The sequence below is a fragment of the Lolium perenne genome, chromosome 1 (genome assembly GCF_019359855.2).
Source record: "Lolium perenne isolate Kyuss_39 chromosome 1, Kyuss_2.0, whole genome shotgun sequence".
In the NCBI taxonomy this organism is placed as follows: Eukaryota; Viridiplantae; Streptophyta; class Magnoliopsida; order Poales; family Poaceae; genus Lolium; species Lolium perenne.
Genome location: NC_067244.2, coordinates 253,181,191 through 253,205,196, shown reverse-complemented (window position 1 = coordinate 253,205,196; position 24,006 = coordinate 253,181,191). Strand labels below are relative to the sequence as shown.

General features: G+C 43.5%; 1 protein-coding gene across 1 annotated transcript in view; it reads right to left on the bottom strand.

Annotated features, from left to right (window-relative positions):
* Positions 1–3,238: 3,238 nt before the first annotated feature.
* LOC127339887 (uncharacterized) overlaps positions 3,239–24,006 on the bottom strand; it is a 76,536-nt gene continuing 55,768 nt past the window's right edge. Inside the window, exons 2-4 of the mRNA XM_051365686.1 lie at positions 4,459–5,415; positions 4,003–4,208; positions 3,239–3,481 (exon numbers count right to left, since the gene is read on the bottom strand). Coding sequence (XP_051221646.1) covers positions 4,825–5,415 — 591 coding nt within the window. The 3' untranslated portion in view covers positions 3,239–3,481; positions 4,003–4,208; positions 4,459–4,824. The remainder of the gene's footprint in view (positions 3,482–4,002; positions 4,209–4,458; positions 5,416–24,006) is intronic.

Genomic DNA, 24,006 nt, shown 5'->3' with positions numbered 1-24,006 from the left:
TTCGTTCACAAGTTTTCGTGGAAAAACAACATTTTATGTGGTGTGTTAAAAAAGACAAAAAAATGCCCTGTACGTAGTCGTGTTACAACATCAAAATTTATCTTTTTTTACATGAGCCACAGAAAAATGTTTTTTCTTTTGAAAACTTGTGTACCAACATAAAATATCTAGATGTACATGTAAAATTTAGTTTAGAATTTTTTAACACTTTAAAATGTGGATTCACATAATGGGGGCATATGCTCCTATGAGCCAAAGTGCATTTCGTTGTAAGATACACTTTCTCTCAGCATGACTGACGTGGGTGATCTTAATTTTTTTTCTAGGTATCTCAGTCAAGCGTGGCAAGGATTGTCTCTTAGCTCTCTGAGGAAAATTATGGATTAGAGCTTCTTGAGCCCACGGGTATGTTACAATGCAAATCCCTACCACTCTGGTTGAACAACCTCCACCCATTCCGCCAAGTACAGTGATACTTTGGCAGATCCTACCGAGTATCTCAATATTGCAGGTGGCCTTTAGTCCAACTTTTACTCGGCCAGATATCTCCTATGCAGTGCAGCAAATTTATAGAAGAGGTGAAAATGTTAAGCACTAAATTTTCTAGAAATATAGTTTATACTAATATACCCAAAGAAAAGTAAAAAAGAAAAACTCATTGGCGCAAATTTCTCAACGATAATGTATAATTTAGCCTTCTATGTAATTACTATTGAGCCCTAGATGAGAGCATAAACTAGGTGTACTATGTATGGTATTGCATGCAGGGGCGGACCTGGGCCCCGGGCAGCCCGGGCTACAGCCCGGGTCTTGGCCCACCTAATACCAAGATGATATGGGGTGGCCCGATCTTCTCAGTAAGCAACGGTGGTGATGATGATCACGGGGTGATGGCAGCGGAGAAACACGACGATGTAGTGGATGATAACTTGTATGACGCAACGAGATCTCTCGATTGGTCCCTGCCGCCAATGCAATAGCTCTCAACCCTGCAAGATATTCGCAACTCCACACACTTGCGCACGTAGCCGCCGACCACGAAGCGGTAAGTTGCAACCGTCTAATTCCCAATGGAACAGCAGATCACACAAGACTTTATCAGGATCTACACAATATCAAGCAATATGGTGTAGGGATTCAATACTTTTGCTAGAGCAAACAACTAAGAACTAGGGTTTATCTTAAACCTGGTCTAAAGCAGCTAGGGGGTCGTCCAAGGCACTTATATACGCGTCCGGGACGAGTTCTGGTCGAAAGATACAAGTAAAACCGACCCAGAATAGATCTGGTCAAGACAGACTCGGATGGATCCGGTCTGGAATCCGGTCAACCGGGCCAGGGACCGGGCCGGCCGGCGTGGCATCCGGTCAACCGGGCGGCAAACCGGGAAGTTCGCAAAACTTGTCCGGTTTGGCCCCGGTACGATGCATCCGGTTGCCACCCGGTCAACCGGGCCAGGGACCGGGCTGGCCGGTCTGGAGGCCGGTCTAACCGGGCGCTGGACCGGCCTAGACTTCGACTTCTCCTCTCGCGCATGCCTCCCGCTCCTCCCTCGAGCGTCCATGAGATATCTTCATGTCCAGCTCCATGTCCAGCTTCACGCCCATCTTGACGTCCGTCTTCATGTCCAGCTGCTCCTCTACTCCTCGTGCAATGCTCGTCTCCTCTTGATACCTGATGATACATAAGTAATAGGACTTAGGCAGTATAAAGTACTCATCAATCAAAGTATCATTTAGAAACAAGTTCACCTGTTGTTTAAGTAGCTTCGCACGAGCCCTTGTAATTGGTCCAATCCGAACTTCATTGGACTTGAGCTTCACAGCAGGTTCGTCTTCATTCATCAATGACGGAGGTAGTGGTGTAGTAGGGATGTCCTCATCATCTCCCCCCCCCTTCAAAAGGCGTCGACCTCGACGCTCCAAGGTCTTCTCCGTCATATGGTGTCAAATCAGCAACATTGAAAGAATTACTGACACCAAACTCATCAACTGGAAGATCTATCGAGTATGCATTATCACTGATCTTGGCAAGCACTTTGTAAGGACCAGCACCACGAGGCTTCAACTTAGACTTCCGCAACTTCGGGAACCTATCCTTGCAAAAATGTACCCAGACCATATCACCAGGCTTGAACAACATCTCTTTGCGCTTCTTGTTCATCCTTGCAGCATTGCTCTTGCCTTTCTTCTCTATCAACTCTTTAGTCTTCACATGGATTTTTCGCACAAAATCCGCCCTCTTGGATGCCTCCATATTAACTCTCTCATGTATGGGTAAAGGCAACAAATCAAGTGGAGTAATGGGTTTGAAACCATACACCACCTCAAAAGGACATAGCTCCGTGGTAGAATGTACCGCCCTGTTGTAAGCAAACTCTACATGCGGCAAACACTCTTCCCACTCCTTCAGGTTCTTCTTGATCAGGATCTCAACAGTTGTGACAAGGTTCGATTCACCACCTCAGTTTGACCATCAGTTTGAGGATGACAAGAAGTACTGAACAGTAGCTTTGTCCCCAGCTTTCCCCAAAGTGTCTTCCAGAAGTAGCTCATGCACTTCACATCACGATCAGAAACAATAGTCTTCGGGACTCCATGTAGTCGAACAATCTCCCTGAAAAACAGGTTAGCAATATGCGACGCATCGTCGCTTTTGTGGCAGGCAATAAAGTGTGACATTTTAGAAAATCTGTCCACTACCACAAATATAGAATCATGGCCTCTTTTAGTACGCGGCAAACCCAACACAAAATCCATACTAATATCTTCCCAAGGTGTAGTAGGTGCCGGTAACGGAGTATACAAACCGTGAGGCTTCAGCTTGGACTTGGACTTGTTGCAAGTAATGCACCTCTTCACATACTTGTCCACATCCCGCCTCATCTTTGGCCAATAAAAATGATCAGCGAGCATGAGTAGCGTCTTCTCACGCCCAAAGTGACCCATCAAACCTCCAGCATATCACTACTAGAAAAGGCCTTACCACCGGCGCATGGACTTGGGCTACCGCCGGCGCCTTCGCATTCGCCAGCGATCACCTCGCCGGTGGTAAGGGGTTATCCCCGGCACATTCGTGTTCGCCAGCGGTAACATGCTGTTACCCCCGGCGCCTTTCCATATTTGCCAGCGGTATTTTTTACTCCCGGCGCCTAGCCAATTCGCCGGGGGTAACTGAGTGTACCACCGGCACATGCCATATTCGCCAGCGCTATGTGTGTACAAGAATAAAAAAAAGCTAGCCACCAGAACGTCCACCTTCGCCATATAGTTGCTATTACATTAATTAAGCAATATTACAAGGTTGGGGCCAGCTAGAGCCGCGTTTTACAGAAACATCCTGAGAAAAAAGAAACTCATCATAATGCCATCAGATCATACACCTTCACCTTGGTCCCACCCTTCATGCCCAAAGTGCAGGGCCATGATAGCATTGATCTCACCCCAAAGAGAACCGGGATTGGTATCAAACTTGAAAAGTTCTGTAAATATCAACATAACGCAGTCATGTTCCAGTTCTTTCCACTGTTAAAAAGAAATCAGAAAGTAGAAAAAATATCAAGAAAACCGGAAAATAAGGAAGTGTATCCTAACAACACACAATATATGAATGTCTACACAGTATCTTGTTAGAAGAAATAGGTCATTAGCAACAAAACTTAACCCCAGTCTTAGATCCACACTAACTTGAATCTCACAAGGAAAGAATACAGCTACCCATCCATCATAGAAGAAACATGATCGAACTAACTTGTGTGTTCATTGCTGAAAATGATCGTAGCACTTATATTTTTACCTCAAACATCGACAGAGTTTGCTACAGCATAATGGCTAAATTCAGAGAAAACCATGCACTTTGACAGACAACTGCGAAAAATAATACATACTCCCTCCGTTCGGATTAAATGGACGCAAATCGATGTCGTTTTCAGCTAGCATCATTCACAAAAACAGTTCGGGTTGCGTCAATTAAAACTGTCCAGAGGTAGTATACAGTAATTACCTGAACAAAATGCATGCAGTCTGAATTCTAGAGTTTCACACCTCAACGAAACCGTCTCCGAAGCCGACGCCATTGCCGAAACTGTAGGCCCTGGAGAGGTGTCGGTTGAGGGAGGCGGAGTTGAACTGGGTGAGGACGTACACCTTGTTGATCCCGCTGTTGATGCAGTTGTTCAAGGACATGAAGCAAACCAGAGGAACAAGAACCTGAAGCCAACTAATTCAGAATTCGGAATAATATGAAGAAACTGAAATTTTAGACGAATTGAAGCAATAGTTAGTCAAAATATGTCTTTTTTCTTGCCAAACAAAAATACAAACATCAAATTTCTCACTATATTTGCCGTGTACTAAAGTGAATCGAATCAAAATTGAGTATTGAATTCATCTATTTCTAGCTGCACACCAAAAAATCAACACCAGGTTCAGAATCGAATCAAGGGCATCAAGCAGCTACCGTTGGAGGCCAAGGCCGACGCGACGGCGTCGAGGTCGCTTGGGGGCGAGCAAATCGGGACGGCGCTGCAGATCGGGACGGCGCTGCGGAAGGAGCTGCACTCGGAGGACCCCACCAGCAGGAGCTCCGAGCAGCCGATGCTGCAGATCGGGACGTCCACCAACCGAGGCCGCCGTCGCCTTTGTACCCAACTCCGACGCGAGCGAGCAGGGTGCCGATGGAGGGCGCATTGGTCGGATCCAGGGGAAGGGTGATAGTCGTAGGAGCCGCCGGGGTCGGGGGGTCGCCGGGGTAGGGAGGCAGCCTCGCGGCCCACCTTGGGGCGAGGATCCTGTCGGCAACCACAGGCCACGCGGGGGAAAGCTCTCAGCATCGGGGAAACGTGGTAAACGTGGCGGCGTCGGGGTCCACCCCGGCTCGCAGCATCTCGGCGAGGAGGCGAAGCATGGCGGGCACGCGGCCGGCCTCGCCGAGGAGGTGGAGCATGGAGGTGTAGGTGTAGCGGTCGTGGCGGAAGGCGGCCTTGGGGTCGGCGGCGGGGGAGGCGGCGAGGCGGAAGAAGAGGAAGGCCTTTTGGAGGGGCGGGTGGGTCTTGAGGACGCGGGCGACGGTGTGGGAGTCCCAGGTGAGGCCCGGGAGGGAGAGGAGGAGCGGGCGCGCCGCCGACCAGGGGTGGTCGCGGAGTATGTTGGTGACACGGCGGACGATGTCGCGGGTGTAGGTCGGGGTGGGGGGATCGGCGGCGGGCTGTTTGGGTTGGGGTTTGGGCGGCGACGGTGTTTCGCGGGGAGGAAGTGGCGAGGGCGGCGGAGCATTTTGGGCGAGCTCGTCCTGGTGGGTGGCCGCCGTCGCCACAGCTGTGGGTGTGGAGGAAATATTGCTAAGGGTTAGGTTGCTACGACTCGTGCGTGTGTGGCGGCGAGGGTGCTTGTGTAGTCTCGGCCCAAATGGCCCAAACTTTACCCCCGGCGAAAATGAAACGGGATGCCTGATGCGTGTAGTTGACACGTCCGTTGGGAACCCCAAGAGGAAGGTGTGATGCGCACAGCGGCAAGTTTCCCTCAGTAAGAAACCAAGGTTTAATCGAAGCAGTAGGAGTCAAGAAGCACGTTGAAGGTTGATGGCGGCGGGATGTAGTGCGGCGCAACACCAGAGATTCCGGCGCCAACGTGGAACCTGCACAACACAACCAAAGTACTTTGCCCCAACGAAACAGCGAGGTTGTCAATCTAACCGGCTTGCTGTAACAAAGGATTAGATGTATAGTGTGGATGATGATTGTTTGCAGAAAACAGTAGAACAATATTGCAGTAGATTGTATTTCAGTATAGAGAATTGGACCGGGGTCCACAGTTCACTAGAGGTGTCTCTCCCATAAGATAAACAGCATGTTGGGTGAACAAATTACAGTTGGGCAATTGACAAATAAAGAGGGCATGACCATGCACATACATATTATGATGAGTATAGTGAGATTTAATTGGGCATTACGACAAAGTACATAGACCGCTATCCAGCATGCATCTATGCCTAAAAAGTCCACCTTCAGGTTATCATCCGAACCCCCTCCAGTATTAAGTTGCTAACAACAGACAATTGCATTAAGTATTGCGCGTAATTTAATCAGTGACTACATCCTTGAACATAGCACCAATGTTTTATCCCTAGTGGCAACAGCACATCCATAACCTTAGAGGTTCTTGTCACCCCTCCAGATTCACGGAGACATGAACCCACTATCGAGCATAAATACTCCCTCTTGGAGTTACTAGCATCAACTTGGCCAGAGCATCTACTAATAACGGAGAGCATGCAAGATCATAAACAACACATAGACATAACTTTGATAATCAACATAACAAGTATTCTCTATTCATCGGATCCCAACAAACGCAACATATAGAATTACAGATAGATGATCTTGATCATGTTAGGCAGCTCACAAGATCCGACAATTAAGCACAATGGGGAGAAGACAACCATCTAGCTACTGCTATGGACCCATAGTCCAGGGGTAGACTACTCACACATCACTCCGGAGGCGACCATGGCGGCGTAGAGTCCTCCAGGAGATGATTCCCCTCTCCGGCAGGGTGCCGGAGGCGATCTCCTGAATCCCCCGAGATGGGATTGGCGGCGGCGGCGTCTCTGGAAGGTTTTCCGTATCGTGGCTCTCGGTACTGGGGGTTTCGCGACGGAGGCTTTAAGTAGGCGGAAGGGCAGGTCAGGAGGCGGCACGAGGGGCCCACACCACAGGGCCGCGCGGCCAAGGGGGGGGGCGCCGCCCTAGGGTGTGGCCACCTCGTGGCCCCACTTCGTCTCCTCTTCGGTCTTCTGGAAGCTTCGTGGCAAAATAGGACCCTGGGCGTTGATTTCGTCCAATTCCGAGAATATTTCGTTACTAGGATTTCTGAAACCAAAAACAGCAGAAACAAAGAAGCGGCACTTCGGCATCTTGTTAATAGGTTAGTTCCAGAAAATGCACGAATATGACATAAAGTGTGCATAAAACATGTAGATAACATCAATAATGTGGCATGGAACATAAGAAATTATCGATACGTTGGAGACGTATCAGCATCCCCAAGCTTAGTTCTGCTCGTCCCGAGCAGGTAAAACGATAACAAAGATAATTTCTGGAGTGACATGCCATCATAACCTTGATCATACTATTTGTAAAGCATATGTAGTGAATGCAGCGATCAAAACAATGTATATGACATGAGTAAACAAGTGAATCATAAAGCAAAGACTTTTCATGAATAGTACTTCAAGACAAGTATCAATAAGTCTTGCATAAGAGTTAACTCATAAAGCAATAATTCATAGTAAAAGCATTGAAGCAACACAAAGGAATATTAAGTTTCAGCGGTTGCTTTCAACTTGTAACATGTATATCTCATGGATATTGTCAACATAGAGTAATATAATAAGTGCAATAAGCAAGTATGTAGGAATCAATGCACAGTTCACACAAGTGTTTGCTTCTTGAGGTGGAGAGAAATAGGTGAACTGACTCAACAATGAAAGTAAAAGAATGGTCCTCCATAGAGGAAAAGCATCGATTGCTATATTTGTGCTAGAGCTTTGATTTTGAAAACATGAAACAATTTTGTCAACGGTAGTAATAAAGCATATGTATCATGTAAATTATATCTTACAAGTTGCAAGCCTCATGCATAGTATACTAATAGTGCCCGCACCTTGTCCTAATTAGCTTGGACTACCGGATCATCACAATGCACATGTTTTAACCAAGTGTCACAAAGGGGTACCTCTATGCCGCCTGTACAAAGGTCTAAGGAGACAGCTCGCATTGGATTTCTCGCTATTGATTATTCTCAACTTAGACATCCATACCGGAACAACATAGACAACAGATAATGGACTCCTCTTTTATGCATAAGCATGTAACAACAATTAATAGTTTTCTCATATGAGATTGAGGATATTGTCCAAAACTGAAACTTCCACCATGGATCATGGCTTTAGTTAGCGGCCCAATGTTCTTCTCTAACAATATGCATGCTTAACCATAAGGTGGTAGATCTCTCTTACTTCAGACAAGACGAACATGCATAGCAACTCACATGAAATTCAACAAGGAGTAGTTGATGGCGTCCCCAGTGAACATGGTTATCGCACAACAAGCAACTTAATAAGAGATAAAGTGCATAAGTACATATTCAATACCACAATAGTTTTTAAGCTATTTGTCCCATGAGCTATATATTGCAAAGGTGAATGATGGAATTTTAAAGGTAGCACTCAAGCAATTTACTTTGGAATGGCGGAAAATACCATGTAGTAGGTAGGTATGGTGGACACAAATGGCATAGTGGTTGGCTCAAGTATTTTGGATGCATGAGAAGTATTCCCTCTCGATACAAGGTTTAGGCTAGCAAGGCTATTTGAAACAAACACAAGGATGAACCGGTGCAGCAAAACTCACATAAAAGACATATTGAAAATATTATAAGACTCTACACCGTCTTCCTTGTTGTTCAAACTCAATACTAGAAATTATCTAGACCTTAGAGAAACCAAATATGCAAACCAAATTTTAGCATGCTCTATGTATTTCTTCATTAATGGGTGCAAAGCATATGATGCAAGAGCTTAAACATGAGCACAACAATTGCCAAGTATCACATTACCCAAGACATTTTTAGCAATTACTACATGTAGCATTTTCCAATTCCAACCATATAACAATTTAACGAAGAAGAAACTTCGCCATGAATACTATGAGTAGAAACTAAGGACATACTTGTCCATATGCTACAGCGGAGTGTGTCTCTCTCCCACAAAGTGAATGCTAGGATCCATTTTATTCAAACAAAACAAAAACAAACCGACGCTCCAAGCAAAGCACATAAGATGTGATGGAATAAAAATATAGTTTCAGGGGAGGAACCTGATAATGTTGTCGATGAAGAAGGGGATGCCTTGGGCATCCCCAAGCTTAGACGCTTGAGTCTTCTTAGAATATGCAGGGGTGAACCACCGGGGCATCCCCAAGCTTAGAGCTTTCACTCTCCTTGATCATATTGCATCATACTCCTCTCTTGATCCTTGAAAACTTCCTCCACACCAAACTTAGAACAACTCATTAGAGGGTTAGTGGACAATAAAAATTAACATGTTCAGAGGTGACACAATCATTCTTAACACTTCTGGACATTGCATAAAGCTACTGGACATTAATGGATCAAAGAAATTCATCCAACATAGCAAAAGAGGCAATGCGAAATAAAAGGCAGAATCTGTCAAAACAGAACAGTTCGTATTGACGAATTTTATCGAGGCACCAGACTTGCTCAAATGAGAATGCTCAAATTGAATGAAAGTTGCGTACATATCTGAGGATCACTCACGTAAATTGGCATAATTTTCTGAGTTACCTACAGAGAAAACAGCCCAGATTCGTGACAGCAAAGAAATCTGTTTCTGCGCAGTAATCCAAATCTAGTATGAACTTTTCTATCAACGACTTTACTTGGCACAACAAAACACTAAACTAAGATAAGGAGAGGTTGCTACAGTAGTAAACAACTTCCAAGACACAAAATAAAAACAAAGTACTGTAGGTAAAAACATGGGTTGTCTGCCATAAGCGCTTTTCTTTAACGCCTTTCAGCTAGGCGCAGAAAGTGTGTATCAAGTATTATCAAGAGACGAAGTGTCAACATCATAATTTGTTCTAATAATAGAATCAAAAGGTAACTTCATTCTCTTTCTAGGGAAGTGTTCCATACCTTTCTTGAGAGGAAATTGATATTTTATATTACCTTCCTTCATATCAATGATAGCACCAACAGTTCGAAGAAAAGGTCTTCCCAATATAATGGGACAAGATGCATTGCATTCAATATCCAAGACAACAAAATCAACGGGGACAAGGTTATTGTTAACGGTAATGCGAACATTATCAACTTTCCCCAAAGGTTTCTTTGTAGAATGATCAGCAAGATTATCATCCAAATAACAATTTTTCAGCGGTGGCAAGTCAAGCATATTATAAATTTTCTTAGGCATAACAGAAATACTTGCACCAAGATCACATAAAGCACTACAATCAAAATCTTTAACCTTCATCTTAATGATGGGCTCCCAACCATCCTCTAGCTTTCTAGGAATAGAGGCTTCGCGCTCTAGTTTCTCTTCTCTAGCTTTTATGAGAGCATTTGCAATATGTTGCGTGAAAGCCAAATTTATAGCACTAGCATTAGGACTTTTAGCAAGTTTTTGCAAGAACTTTATAACTTCAGAGATGTGGCAATCATCAAAATTCAAACCATTATAATCTAAAGCAATGGGATCATCATCCCCAATGTTGGAAAAAATTTCAGCAGTTTTATCACAAGCAATTTCAGCAGTTTTAGCAGTTTCAGGCAGTTTCTCGCGCTTTGCATTAGAAGTGGAAACATTGCTAACACCAATTCTTTTATTATTAATAGTAGGAGGTGCAGAAACATGTGTAGCATTAGCATTACTAGTCGTGGTAATAGTCTAAACTTTAGCTACATTCTTCTCTTTAGCTAGTTTTTCATTTTCTTCTCTATCCCACCTAGCACGCAGTTCGGCCATTAATCTTATATTCTCATTAATTCTAACTTGGATGGAATTTGCTGTAGTAGCAATTTTATTATGATGATTCTCATTAGGCATAACTTTCGATTTCAAAAGATCAACATCAGCAGCAAGACTATCGACTTTAGAAGCAAGTATATCAATTTTCCCAAGCTTTTCTTCAACAGATTTGTTAAAAGCAGTTTGTGTACTAATAAATTCTTTAAGCATGGCTTCAAGTCGAGGGGGTGAATTCCTATTATTGTTGTAAGAATTCCCATAAGAATTACCATAGCCGTTGCCATTATTATAAGGATATGGCCTATAGTTGTTACTAGAATTGTTCCGATAAGCATTGTTGTTGAAATTATTATTTTTAATGAAGTTTACATCAACATGTTCTTCTTGGGCAACCAATGAAGCTAACGGAACATTATTAGGATCAACATTAGTCCTATCATTCACAAGCATAGACATAATAGCATCAATCTTATCACTCAAGGAAGAGGTTTCTTCGACAGAATTTACCTTCTTACCTTGTGGAGCTCTTTCCGTGTGCCATTCAGAGTAGTTGATCATCATATTATCAAGAAGCTTTGTTGCTTCACCAAGAGTGATGGACATAAAGGTACCTCCAGCAGCTGAATCCAATAAATTCCATGAAGAAAAATTTAGTCCTGCATAGAAGGTTTGGATGATCATCCAAGTAGTCAGTCCATGGGTTGGGCAATTTTTAACCAAAGATTTCATTCTTTCCCATGCTTGTGCAACATGCTCAGTATCTAATTGTTTAAAATTCATTATGCTACTCCTCAAAGATATAATTTTAGCAGGGGGATAATATCTACCAATAAAAGCATCCTTGCATTTAGTCCAGGAATCAATACTATTCTTAGGCAGAGATAGCAACCAATCTTTAGCTCTTCCTCTTAATGAGAAAGGGAACAATTTTAACTTTATAATGTCACCATCTACATCTTTATACTTTTGCATCTCACACAATTCAACAAAATTATTAAGATGGGCAGCAGCATCATCAGAACTAACACCAGAAAATTGCTCTCGCATAACAAGATTCAGTAAAGCAGGTTTAATTTCAAAGAATTCTGCTGTAGTAGCAGGTGGAGCAATAGGTGTGCATAAGAAATCATTATTATTTGTGGTTTTGAAGTCACACAACTTAGTATTTTCAGGGGTGGCCATTTTAGCAACAGTAAATAAAGCAAACTAGATAAAGTAAATGCAAGTAACTAATTTTTTTGTGTTTTTGATATAGCAAACAAGATAGCAAATAAAGTAAAACTAGCAACTAATTTTTTTGTATTTTGATTTAGTGCAGCAAACAAAGTAGTAAATAAAACTAAGCAAGACAAAAACAAAGTAAAGAGATTGGGAAGTGGAGACTCCCCTTGCAGCGTGTCTTGATCTCCCCGGCAACGGCGCCAGAAATTTGCTTGATGCGTGTAGTTGACACGTCCGTTGGGAACCCCAAGAGGAAGGTGTGATGCGCACAGCGGCAAGTTTCCTCGATAAGAAACCAAGGTTTAATCGAACCAGTAGGAGTCAAGAAGCACGTTGAAGGTTGATGGCGGCGGGATGTAGTGCGGCGCAACACCAGAGATTCCGGCGCCAACGTGGAACCTGCACAACACAACCAAAGTACTTTGCCCCAACGAAACAGCGAGGTTGTCAATCTCACCGGCTTGCTGTAACAAAGGATTAGATGTATAGTGTGGATGATGATTGTTTGCAGAAAACAGTAGAACAGTATTGCAGTAGATTGTATTTCAGTATAGAGAATTGGACCGGGGTCCACAGTTCACTAGAGGTGTCTCTCCCATAAGATAAACATCATGTTGGGTGAACAAATTACAGTTGGGCAATTGACAAATAAAGAGGGCATGACCATGCACATACATATTATGATGAGTATAGTGAGATTTAATTGGGCATTACGACAAAGTACATAGACCGCTATCCAGCATGCATCTATGCCTAAAAAGTACACCTTCAGGTTATCATCCGAACCCCCTCCAGTATTAAGTTGCTAACAACAGACAATTGCATTAAGTATTGCGCGTAATGTAATCAGTGACTACATCCTTGAACATAGCACCAATGTTTTATCCCTAGTGGCAACAGCACATCCATAACCTTAGAGGTTCTTGTCACCCCTCCAGATTCACGGAGACATGAACCCACTATCGAGCATAAATACTCCCTCTTGGAGTTACTAGCATCAACTTGGCCAGAGCATCTACTAATAACGGAGAGCATGCAAGATCATAAACAACACATAGACATAACTTTGATAATCAACATAACAAGTATTCTCTATTCATCGGATCCCAACAAACGCAACATATAGAATTACAGATAGATGATCTTGATCATGTTAGGCAGCTCACAAGATCCGACAATTAAGCACAATGGGGAGAAGACAACCATCTAGCTACTGCTATGGACCCATAGTCCAGGGGTAGACTACTCACACATCACTCCGGAGGCGACCATGGCGGCGTAGAGTCCTCCGGGAGATGATTCCCCTCTCCGGCAGGGTGCCGGAGGCGATCTCCTGAATCCCCCGAGATGGGATTGGCGGCGGCGGCGTCTCTGGAAGGTTTTCCGTATCGTGGCTCTCGGTACTGGGGGTTTCGCGACGGAGGCTTTAAGTAGGCGGAAGGGCAGGTCAGGAGGCGGCACGAGGGGCCCACACCACAGGGCCGCGCGGCCAAGGGGGGGGCCGCGCCGCCCTAGGGTGTGGCGACCTCGTGGCCCCACTTCGTCTCCTCTTCGGTCTTCTGGAAGCTTCATGGCAAAATAGGACCCTGGGCGTTGATTTCGTCCAATTCCGAGAATATTTCGTTACTAGGATTTCTGAAACCAAAAACAGCAGAAAACAAGAATCGGCACTTCGGCATCTTGTTAATAGGTTAGTTCCAGAAAATGCACGAATATGACATAAAGTGTGCATAAAACATGTAGATAACATCAATAATGTGGCATGGAACATAAGAAATTATCGATACGTTGGAGACGTATCAATGCCCGCGGTAATTTCTGCCCAAATGGTCCACAGCAGCCCCCTTTACCCCTGGCACTTGCAAATCCCTTCCGCCAGCAGTAGTTAAGTTACCCCCGGCATCTCCGAGACAAACTCGCCGGCGGTAAGGGGAGGTCCATCCAGGTGCTCTCGGTCCGCCTTACCCCTGGCTGTTCCAATCTCGACTCGCCGGCGGTAAGTGCCCTATCCCCGGCGACCCAAAACCAACTCGCCGGCGGTAACGCGAGGAGGGCCTAAAAGGCCTTACCGCTGGCCACTTCGAACCGAACTCGCCGGCGGTAAGGAGTGCTGCTATAAGGCTTTCCCTAGTAGTGTATGATTCCTCCAACAAGAGCAAACGCACAGACGATTCTGGAACACATAGTTTGTTAGCTCTAAACAAGAACCCATCGTGTATGTGATATTTTTCCTATGCTTTACCAATAACACATAGGCAGTATGGTTCAGCAAAATCATGATCAGTCGCATATAAATCACATAACACCTCTAATCCAGGAATTTTAACATCAAGATGAGTTAACGGCATAGTCTTCCTAGATAGAGCATCAGCAACAATATTATCTTTTCCCTTCTTATGCTTAATAATGTACGGAAAAGACTCAATGAACTCAACCCACTTAGCAAGATGCCTATGCAAAGTAGATTGGGCTTTCAGATATTTCAAAGCTTCATGATCAGAATGTATGATAAATTCCTTTGGCCACAAATAATGTTGCCAAACCTCAAGAACTCTAATTAAAGCATACAATTCTTTATCATATATTGGATAGTTCAACTTAGCACCAGAAAGTTTCTCAGAAAAATATGCAATTGGGCGACCCTCTTGCATCAACACACCACCAATTCCAAACCACTAGCATCACATTCAATCTCAAATTGCTTATTGAAATCAGGAAGTGCAAGCAACGGTGCAGAAGTTAACAATCGTTTCAGTTCATCAAAAGCATGATCTTGGGCAACGCCCCACTCAAATGCAACACACTTTTTAGTCAATTCATTCAAAGGTGCAGCAATAGTAGAAAAATTGGGCACAAAACAGCGATAAAACTCAGCTAGACCATGGAAACTTCTAACTTGACTCACATTCATGGGAGTAGGCCAATTTTGAATAGCTTCAATTTTAGACACATCTACTTCTACTCCATGCTTAGAGACAACATAACCCAGAAATATGACCTTATCTTTGCAAAATGTGCACTTCTCAAGATTACCATAGAGTTTACTATCACGCAACACTTGCAAAACATGTCGAATATGTATAATATGATCAGATTCATTGCGGCTGTAAATTAATATGTCATCAAAATACACAACCACAAACTTGCCAATAAAATCACGCAAACCATGGTTCATCAGTCTCATGAAAGTACTAGGTGCATTAGTCAAACCAAAAGGCATTACTAACCACTCATATAAACCACATTTTGTTTTAAAGGCGGTTTTCCACTCATCCCCTTCTTTCATCCTAATTTTATGATAACCACTACGCAAATCAATTTTAGTGAAAACAGCAGCACCACTCAATTCATCTAGCATATTGATGTCTACGCACGCTTCTTTTCCTGTAGACAGTGTTGGGCCTCCAAGAGCAGAGGTTTGTAGAACAGCAGCAAGTTTCCCTTAAGTGAATCACCCAAGGTTTATCGAACTCAGGGAGGTAGAGGACAAAGATATCCCTCTCAAGCAAACCTGCAATCACGATACAAGAAGTCTCTTGTGTCCCCAACACACCTAATACACTTGTCAGATGTATAGGTGCACTAGTTCGGCGAAGAGATAGTGAAATACAAGTAATATGGATGGATATGAGTGGTAATAGCAATCTGAAATAAATATGGCAGCGAGTAAACATGCAGTGGAACAGTAAATAATCGGTGTTTTGATGTTCGGAAACAAGGCCTAGGGATCCTACTTTCACTAGTGGACACTCTCAACATTGATCACATAACTGAAACTACTCTACACTCTCTTGTTGGATAACAAACACCATTCATTGTGTAGGGATACAAGAGCTCCCTTAAGCCGGAGTTAACAAGCTCCACAACATTCGGAGTTCATATTTAAGTAACCTTAGAGTGCATGATAGACCATTGCAATTTAAACCGAGTACTAACATAGCATGCACACCGTCACCGTCAGGCTATGAAAGGGGGAATAGATCACATCAATACTATCATAGTAATAGTTAACTTCATAATCTACAAGAGATCACAATCATAGCTTATACCAAGTACTACATGATGCACACACTGTCAACATTACATCATGGAGGAGGAATAGACTACTTTAATAACATCACTAGAGTAGCACATAGATGATATTCAACTAGATCACAAAGAGAGAGATGAACCACATAGCTACGGTAGAGCCCTCAGCCTCGGGGGAGAACTACTCCCTCCTCATCATGGGAGACAGCAGCGGCGATGAAGATGCCGGTGGTGTCGATGGAGATGCCTTCCGGGGCACTTCCCCGTCCCGGCGGTGTGCCGGAACAGAGACTTCTATCCCCCGAATCTTGGCTTCGCGATGGCGGCGGCTCTGGAAGGTTTCCCGTATCGTGGCTTATTCATATCGAAGTTTTTGGTCACCAGGGCTTAAATAGGCGAAGAGGCGGAGTCGGAAGGGTCCTGGGGGGCCCACACAGTAGGGGGCGCGCCCCTCTGGCCGCGCCGCCATGGTGTGTGGAGGCCCTGGGCCTCCCCTCTGGTCCCTCTTCGGTGTTCTAGAAGCTTCGTGGAAATATAAGATCGTGGGCCTTGATTTCGTCCAATTCCAAGAATATTTCCTGTGTAAGATTTCTAAAACCAAAAACAGCAGAAAACAGGAACTGGCACTTCGGCATCTCGTTAAAAGGTTAGTTCCGGAAAATGCATCAAAACGATATAAAGTGTGAACAAAACATGTAAGTATTGTCATAAAACTAGCATGGAACATCGGAAATTATAGATACGTTGGAGACGTATCAGCATCCCCAAGCTTAGTTCCTACTCGCCCTCGAGTAGGTAAACAATAACAAAGATAATTTCTGAAGTGACATGCTACCAACATAATCTTGATCCAATAATGATGTAAAGCATATGAGCTGAGATCAAATCATTCAAAGCAAATGTCTATAGTTGATATAAGAGATGATAATGCAAGAGTTAAACAAGCTAGAAGTTTTCATGAACTATTGCTTTAAAGACATGAAACCGTACAAATTTCGTTAAAGATGTTTTAAGTATCCAGCATAGAAGTTCTATCCTTCATTCCAAGCATCAAGTAAATTTTCACAACAAAGAAGGATTCAGTCAAGTAAAATTAAACATGAACGTCATGAATCAACTGTTTCGAAGTCTACTCAACCGGTGAGCGCAAGCATTTGGTATTGGCACCAGGATGTTATGGCATAAAGAACGTTAATGGGGGTTTGGAAGGCCAAATGGAAGAAAGTCTTACAAAGCTATAAGTGATCATTAGACAAGAGGAAGTCTTATAATCGAAGCTATGCAAGGAGTAGTGATTGCCATGCAACGAATGCACATAGAGCTATATGTGTATGAAAGCTCTCCAATGGAACTAGTGGGGGTGCATCCAACTTGGTTGCTCACGAAGACCTAGAGCACTTTTGAGGAAGCTCATCATTGGAATATACAACCCAAGTTCTATAGTGTAAATTCCCCACATAGTTGTACTAGTAAAACATGAAAACTCTCTCATATGGAGTATAGGTGCTAAACATGAGCACAAATGATGACTATGAATACCGCAGGTGCTAAAACATGAGCACAAGTGTGGATAAAAGATAGTAATGTTGCCCCCTTTTTCTTTTTTCTTTTTCTTTTCTATATTTTTTCTTTCTTTTCTTTTTCTGTTTCTCTTTTTGATGGCCTCCATGGCTCTTTTCACTTTTAGGGGCAACATCCTAATATGACAACACACTTTTGGTACAAATAACTCATAATGAATAAAACATGATGTATAAAACTGTATGCCTCTGCCAGTGTAGCAGGATGTGCAATGATCTAGCGTAACATGGGTAAACCACACATCAGCTGTATAGAATCATGCAAAGCAATATATAAATAATAAATGACAACAAGTCATGTAATGTAAAATGGAAGTTGCATGGCAATATATCTCGGAACAGCTATGGAAATGTTGTGGTAGGTAGGTATAGTGGCTGTTTTGAGGAGGATGTATGGCTTATGTGTAGGAGGACAAGAGAAAGTCCTTCCACGGGTTTCGATGTACTGGCGAAGTATCCAAAATTCTCAATGTGAGCAAAAGGCAATGCACAGTACCGAAGAGGCTAGCAAATTTGGATGGTGAAAGTGCCAAAAACCGTAGCTTAACATTAGTCAAAAAGAACTCACAAGCTTATTGCAAACAACTAGCAGGTTCAAACTTCAGCACAACTTAGTTATTACGATGAACTCTTCGACATGGAAAGCTATCAAGTCCAACTACACCTTCAACTATTTAAGTAGAGTTTGTAGTACGGCACAAGCTTAAAGACAACAATCCACTACTAATTTTAACTTATTTATCCAGCAAGCTTTACCATCTAAATACCTCAAAACGTTTGCAAAGAATCAGGTTATCAAAGCTCAATGATCTATAAGATTATGCAAGTATTTCATTATACCACTACCACATGAAACATTTCCTGAACCAACAGAATAACAATGAACGAAGCAGTTTAAACCTTCGCCATGAACATTAAAAGTAAAGCTAAGAACACCAGTGTTCATATGAACAAGCGGAGCGTGTCTCTCTCCCACATAAGCATGAATTTATTCAGAGAATGAGAATAACAAAACGAAAATAAAAGCACACAAACGCTCCAAGTAAAGCACATAAGATGTGACGGGATAAAAATATAGTTTCACTAGAAGTGACCTGATAAGTTGTCGATGAAGAAGGGGATGCCTTGGGCATCCCCAAGCTTAGATGCTTGAATCTTCTTGAAATATGCAGGGATGAACCACGGGGGCATCCCCAAGCTTAGAGTTTTCACTCTTCTTGATCCTATTGTATCATCCTCCTCTCTTGATCCTTGAAAACTTCCTCCACACCAAACTCGAAACAAACTCATTAGAGGGTTAGTGCATAATCAAAAATTCACATGTTCAGAGGTGACATAATCATTCTTAACACTTCTGGACATTGCACAAAGCTACTGAAAGTTAATGGAACAAAGAAATCCATCAAACATAGCAAAACAGGCAATGCGAAATAAAAGGCAGAATCTGTCAAAACAGAACAGTCCGTAAAGACGAATTTTTCTGGGGCACTTAACTTACTCAGATGAAAATGCTCAAATTGAATGAAAGTTGCGTACATATCTGAGGATCACTCACGTAAATTGGCAGATTTTTCTGAGTTACCGGCAGAGAATACTACTCAAATTCGTGACAGCAAGAAATCTGTTTCTGCGCAGAAATCCAAATCTAGTATCAACCTTACTATCAAAGACTTTACTAGGTACAACAATGCAATAAAATAAAGATAAGGAGAGGTTGCAACAGTAGTAACAACTTCGAAGACTCAAATATAAAATAAAAATTTCTGTAGTAAAATAAACACATGTGTTATCTCCCAAGAAGTGCTTTCTTTATAGCCATTAAGATGGGCTCAGTAATTTCAATGATGCACTCGCAAGAAATAAGAGTTGAAGCAAAAGAGATCATCAAGAACCAAATTCAAAACACATTTAAGTCTAACCCGCTTCCTATGCATAGGAATCTTGTATAGAAATAAATTCATGAAGAGCAAAGTGACAAGCATAGGAAGATAAAACACGAGAAACTTCAAGATTTTCAGCATATAGAGAGGTGTTTTAGTAACATGAAAATTTCTACAACCATATTTTCCTCTCTCATAATAATTTCCAGTAGCATCATGAACAAACTCAACAATATAACTATCACATGAAGCATTCTTATTCACATGCATAAAATAATTACTACTCCCAACATAAGCATAGTCATTCTTATTAATTGTAGTGGGAGCAAATTCAACAAAGTAGCTATCATTATCACCATAATCATAAAATATAGGAGGCATAGTATAATCATAATTAATTTTCTCCTCAATAGTAGGTGGATGACAAGGTATCAACTTGTCAATGCCTATGGATTGTAGGCTAGGGTTTAGTTGGAAGTAGAGGGTAAGTAGATCTCGAAGGTTTCAGCCGAAAAGTACTCGACGATTATAAAAACTAGGGTTTGCAGATAATGATTCGATTGATTCTTCATCCCTCGACTCCCCCTTTATATAGGAGGTGGAGCCGAGGGATTCGTGCTATACAAGTTTACAGAGTCCGGGACGGTTTCTACCTCATCCCGCCAGATTACAAATAACACTTCCTATTACAACTCTATCTTTCCCTTAAATACATCTTGGGCTCTCGAGTCTTCTTATTCTTCGGGTAGTGGGCCTTCAGTAAACCCCGGGTACTATATTCGGCAAGCCCATTTGGGATGCCTATGTCAGTAGCCCCCGAGATTTTGCTTGAATCGTAGAGTCAGGGAAAATCTCCACTGTTTATTTTTATTCGAAAGCTTTAATTTTTTATATTTCTTCACATAAAATTCTATATTGTACAGGGATACTGGTAGTTAGGGCTAGTTCATCTGACGGATCAGGTACTAGTTAACTGCTCTAGTGGCAATCCGCAAAAACCTACTTCAAAATCACGTCCCCGGACATGATCTCGGGATACTGGTGTAAACGTCGACAGGTGCCGCTTAAGGTCTTACCATTCTGTCGAGTCCCAGTCAAATTTATCGGGTACCTAACGCGTCCGTTAGGATTTTTCTTCGTATCTGTTGATACGGATAAAAGTAGCAGAGCGCAGTCTTTGGCGATGCCACGCCCAGCAGAACGGATCTGGGGTCTTACCTTCGCAAATTTGCGGCATTCAGAAATTGATCGCAACTTCGGCGTTCTGAGAATATATTGTCGAGTGCTTTTCCGGCTGTTGGAATGGCACATTTTATCGAGTCAAATATGACTTATGTTGTTCTCCCGATGGGAGTATATGTAGAGTTAATTATAACTCGAAATATACTCTCTTTGCTTTTCTATTTTTCCTTTGTTAATTTCATCGGGCACGCGAACAGCGTTCCCGATGGGAGTAGCCCCCGAGGCTACAACCAAGAACTTGTGCTTGGTTGTAGGCTCAACATTTTAGTCCATCTTGTCGCTATATTGTCATTATTTCCCAATATGATCTCTTTCTTCTTCTTCTTCTTCTTTTTTTTATCTCTCGGGTGCGCGAACAGCGCTCCCGATGGGAGTAGCCCCCGAGGCTACAGCCAAGGACTTGTGCTTGGTTGTAGGCTCCCGCAATTTCTATATTGCCATACTCGAAATTTTACTTTCTGTCGAAGTAGCCCCCGAGCATTTGGGCAAAAACTTGTTTTTTGATCAAAGGCTCCCGAAGTATTGAATAATTCTTCCTGTCGCCAATCTTCTTTTATTTTTCTTATCGACATGCTTCCCTTAATCAAATTTACTTCATCCTTCTCGAATAGTCGTGATTTTCCTGCCCTGTGGGTCCATTGCTTCCACCTCGTTGACACGTCGTGCAAGTGGGGGACACACGTCCTCCGCTTTTTCTGGCGCACGTACAGTAACGCCTATCTCAGTAAAAATACTTTTTTGCCCTTGTATCTAGAAGATCTATTCTCACCACACGATTTCTTCATCCAACGGCACACTACTTCACCCAATTCTTATATAAACCTTTCTTCAACCTCCGTTCATCCCCTCGCTTGCGCCGCTCATCTGTTCCTCTTCGCAAAACTTCCCCTGCGCCCAACTCTCTCTGATCTTCCGCACGCTCATACATTGCTTTGCCCATTGCCGTTGATGCCACCGCGCGCGCGTCTGACTCGCCACAGCACTCCGGAATCCAAGATGGCCGCCGAGGATCTTGAGTGGGAGAGATCCAAAATCTCCAACCAAGACACCAACATGCTGAAGAGGCTCGGCCTCATGAAGAAGGAGGACGCCATCCGCTTTCCCAGCGAAGAAAGCTACCCCAAGCCTCCAATGGAGTATCGGGTTAGTTTTGTTGATCACCTGATCCGCGGCCTTTCGACCCCCATCCATGATTTCCTCCGCGGCCTTCTTTTCGTTTACGGGATTCAACTGCACCAGTTGACCCCTAATTCCATCCTTCACATTTCTATTTTCATCACGCTCTGCGAATGCTTCCTCGGAATCCCTCCCAATTGGGCTCTGTGGAAACGCATTTTCTGCCTCCGCCGCAATGGCTCCCACAACGTCACTTATAACATAGGTGGCGTTGTTATCTGTGTTCGTACTGATGTCGACTATTTCGACGTCAAGTTTCCTGATTCTGTCCAAGGATGGCGCAAAAAGTGGCTCTACATTCACGAAGAAAGCGCCAACTCCGTTGAGCACAACATAATCCCTTTCGACGGAAGTGCCAGAATTCAGCGCCGCCGTTCCTGGGATGCCGAAGCTTCCGAGGATGAGAAAAAGGCGACAGAGGCACTCATGTCTCGTATCCATCAGCTTCAAAACACTCGAGGCAAAGAACTATCTGGCGTTCAAATTACTGCCTACTTCCTTAGGATTAGAGTGCAGCCTCTTCAGGCTCGCAAAAATCCCCTTTGGACATATTCTGGTAAAAATGACGCCAACAGAATCTCCGGTGATCTTTCCACCAAGGACTTGGAGAAGTTGGTTCGAAGACTTTCTCGCCTAGGCAAGGACCCAATTCCTTCCTCTTGTCGCGTGGAACCGTACAGCTCCACCAATCCACTCCCCGAGGTATTTTGTCTTCCCGAGTTTTTATCCTGTTTCGCACTTTCTCTGCCTCTCATTGTATTGTCATCTCTTTAATTTTCCTTTTGTCGCTATTTTTACAGAACCATCCTACTATGACTTCCCTTCCTCCTCTTCCTGAGGGTGGAGAAGTCGAAGAACAGGCCATCGTTGCCGAAGATACTCAAGGTTCTTCTGTTCCTGAAAGTGAAGTCGCGGGTTCTCACAAATCTGCGGCTTCTCGTGACAAAGAAATTGAGTCTGAAGCCAGTGAATCGACGCAATCCCTTCCTCCTGCTGTTTCTCCAAGGAATAAAAGGAAAAGGAATGATGCCGAGGATTCTGGCACCTCTAAGGCTGAAGAAGTTGTTCCTTCTCATCCGAAGGCAGCTTATGATCCTTATGTTGAATCCCTCGTCAGCTCGTAAGTCGTCTTTATTTCTCCCTATTTTTGTACTCGAAATATTTATCTTGTCTTGCTTTTTATGCTGCCGATTTTTTGGTCAACAGTGATGAGGAAGAAGAAGTACCAACTACTGACGTGGCTCCTCGGACAAGCACGTCACGTACTGTACTTGCCTCAGACACGCTAGTTGAAGGGGAAGAAACGTCGCCTCCTCAACAAAACGTCGTCACCACTACTCCACCGTCAAGCCCCCTTGCTCCTTCACCAAAAAGGACAAGGGTGGAAAAGATTGTTGAACCTGCCCCTCAGTTGGGCAGTTCGTCGACTCTGCTCCTAGATGATGTAAGCTTGTCGACATCTATATTTTCCTTATTTTGTTTTTTCACACCTTTTCTCTTTTTCATGCCGATGTTTCTCTTGCTGTGTTCACGTTGAACAGCCTATGATCAAGGATCTTCTCCGCATCGGTTCCCAATTTATTGGGTACCGTGAATATGCTAATAGAGCCGAAGGTAACGACTTTGATACTTGCTGTTTTTTCTTGATTTTTTACTCCTGTTGCTTGTCGCGATTTTTGATCTTTCTTCTCTCTCTTTTCCGTATCTCGACAGAGAAACTTGCAGAGGCCAACGAACGCGCCGACGCACTTGCTCGAAAACTTGAGCAAAGTGAGGTGGCCCGCAAGAAAGCCGACCTCGCTGCTAGCAAAGCCAAGACCGAAGCTGATGAAGCCAAGGCGAAAGCTGCTGGTGTCGAGGAATTGCAGAAAAAACTTGAGGATGCTACAGCTGCCTTAGATGAGCACAAAGCTGCGCAAGCTTCTCGTGAAGAAGGAATCCTCAAGCGCCTGAAAACTCAGAGTCGCCGCACTTTCAGTAAGTTTGCTGATCCCTTCTATTTTTATGAGGATCGTTGTTTCTTGTCTTTTCACTAATGCTTTGTTTCCTTGACAGCCCAAACAAACCAGGATTTTGATCTGACGAATCCTGTCAATGACCCTGTCCTTGAAGCACTTTCCTATCTGGAACTTCATGGGTCCGAGATTCGTGAAGGTGTGTCGAATGCTAGCGCCGTGTTGTCGGCATTGTTCCCCTACTTCTTCCCGAAGAAAGAGGAGCCTGCGACTTTCCTCAACCTTGCCAAGATGTTCAATACACCGGAAGACCTTGGACTGAAGATGCGCCAAGAAAATATGAAGGTTGCCGTTGAAAACACTGTCGCGTTG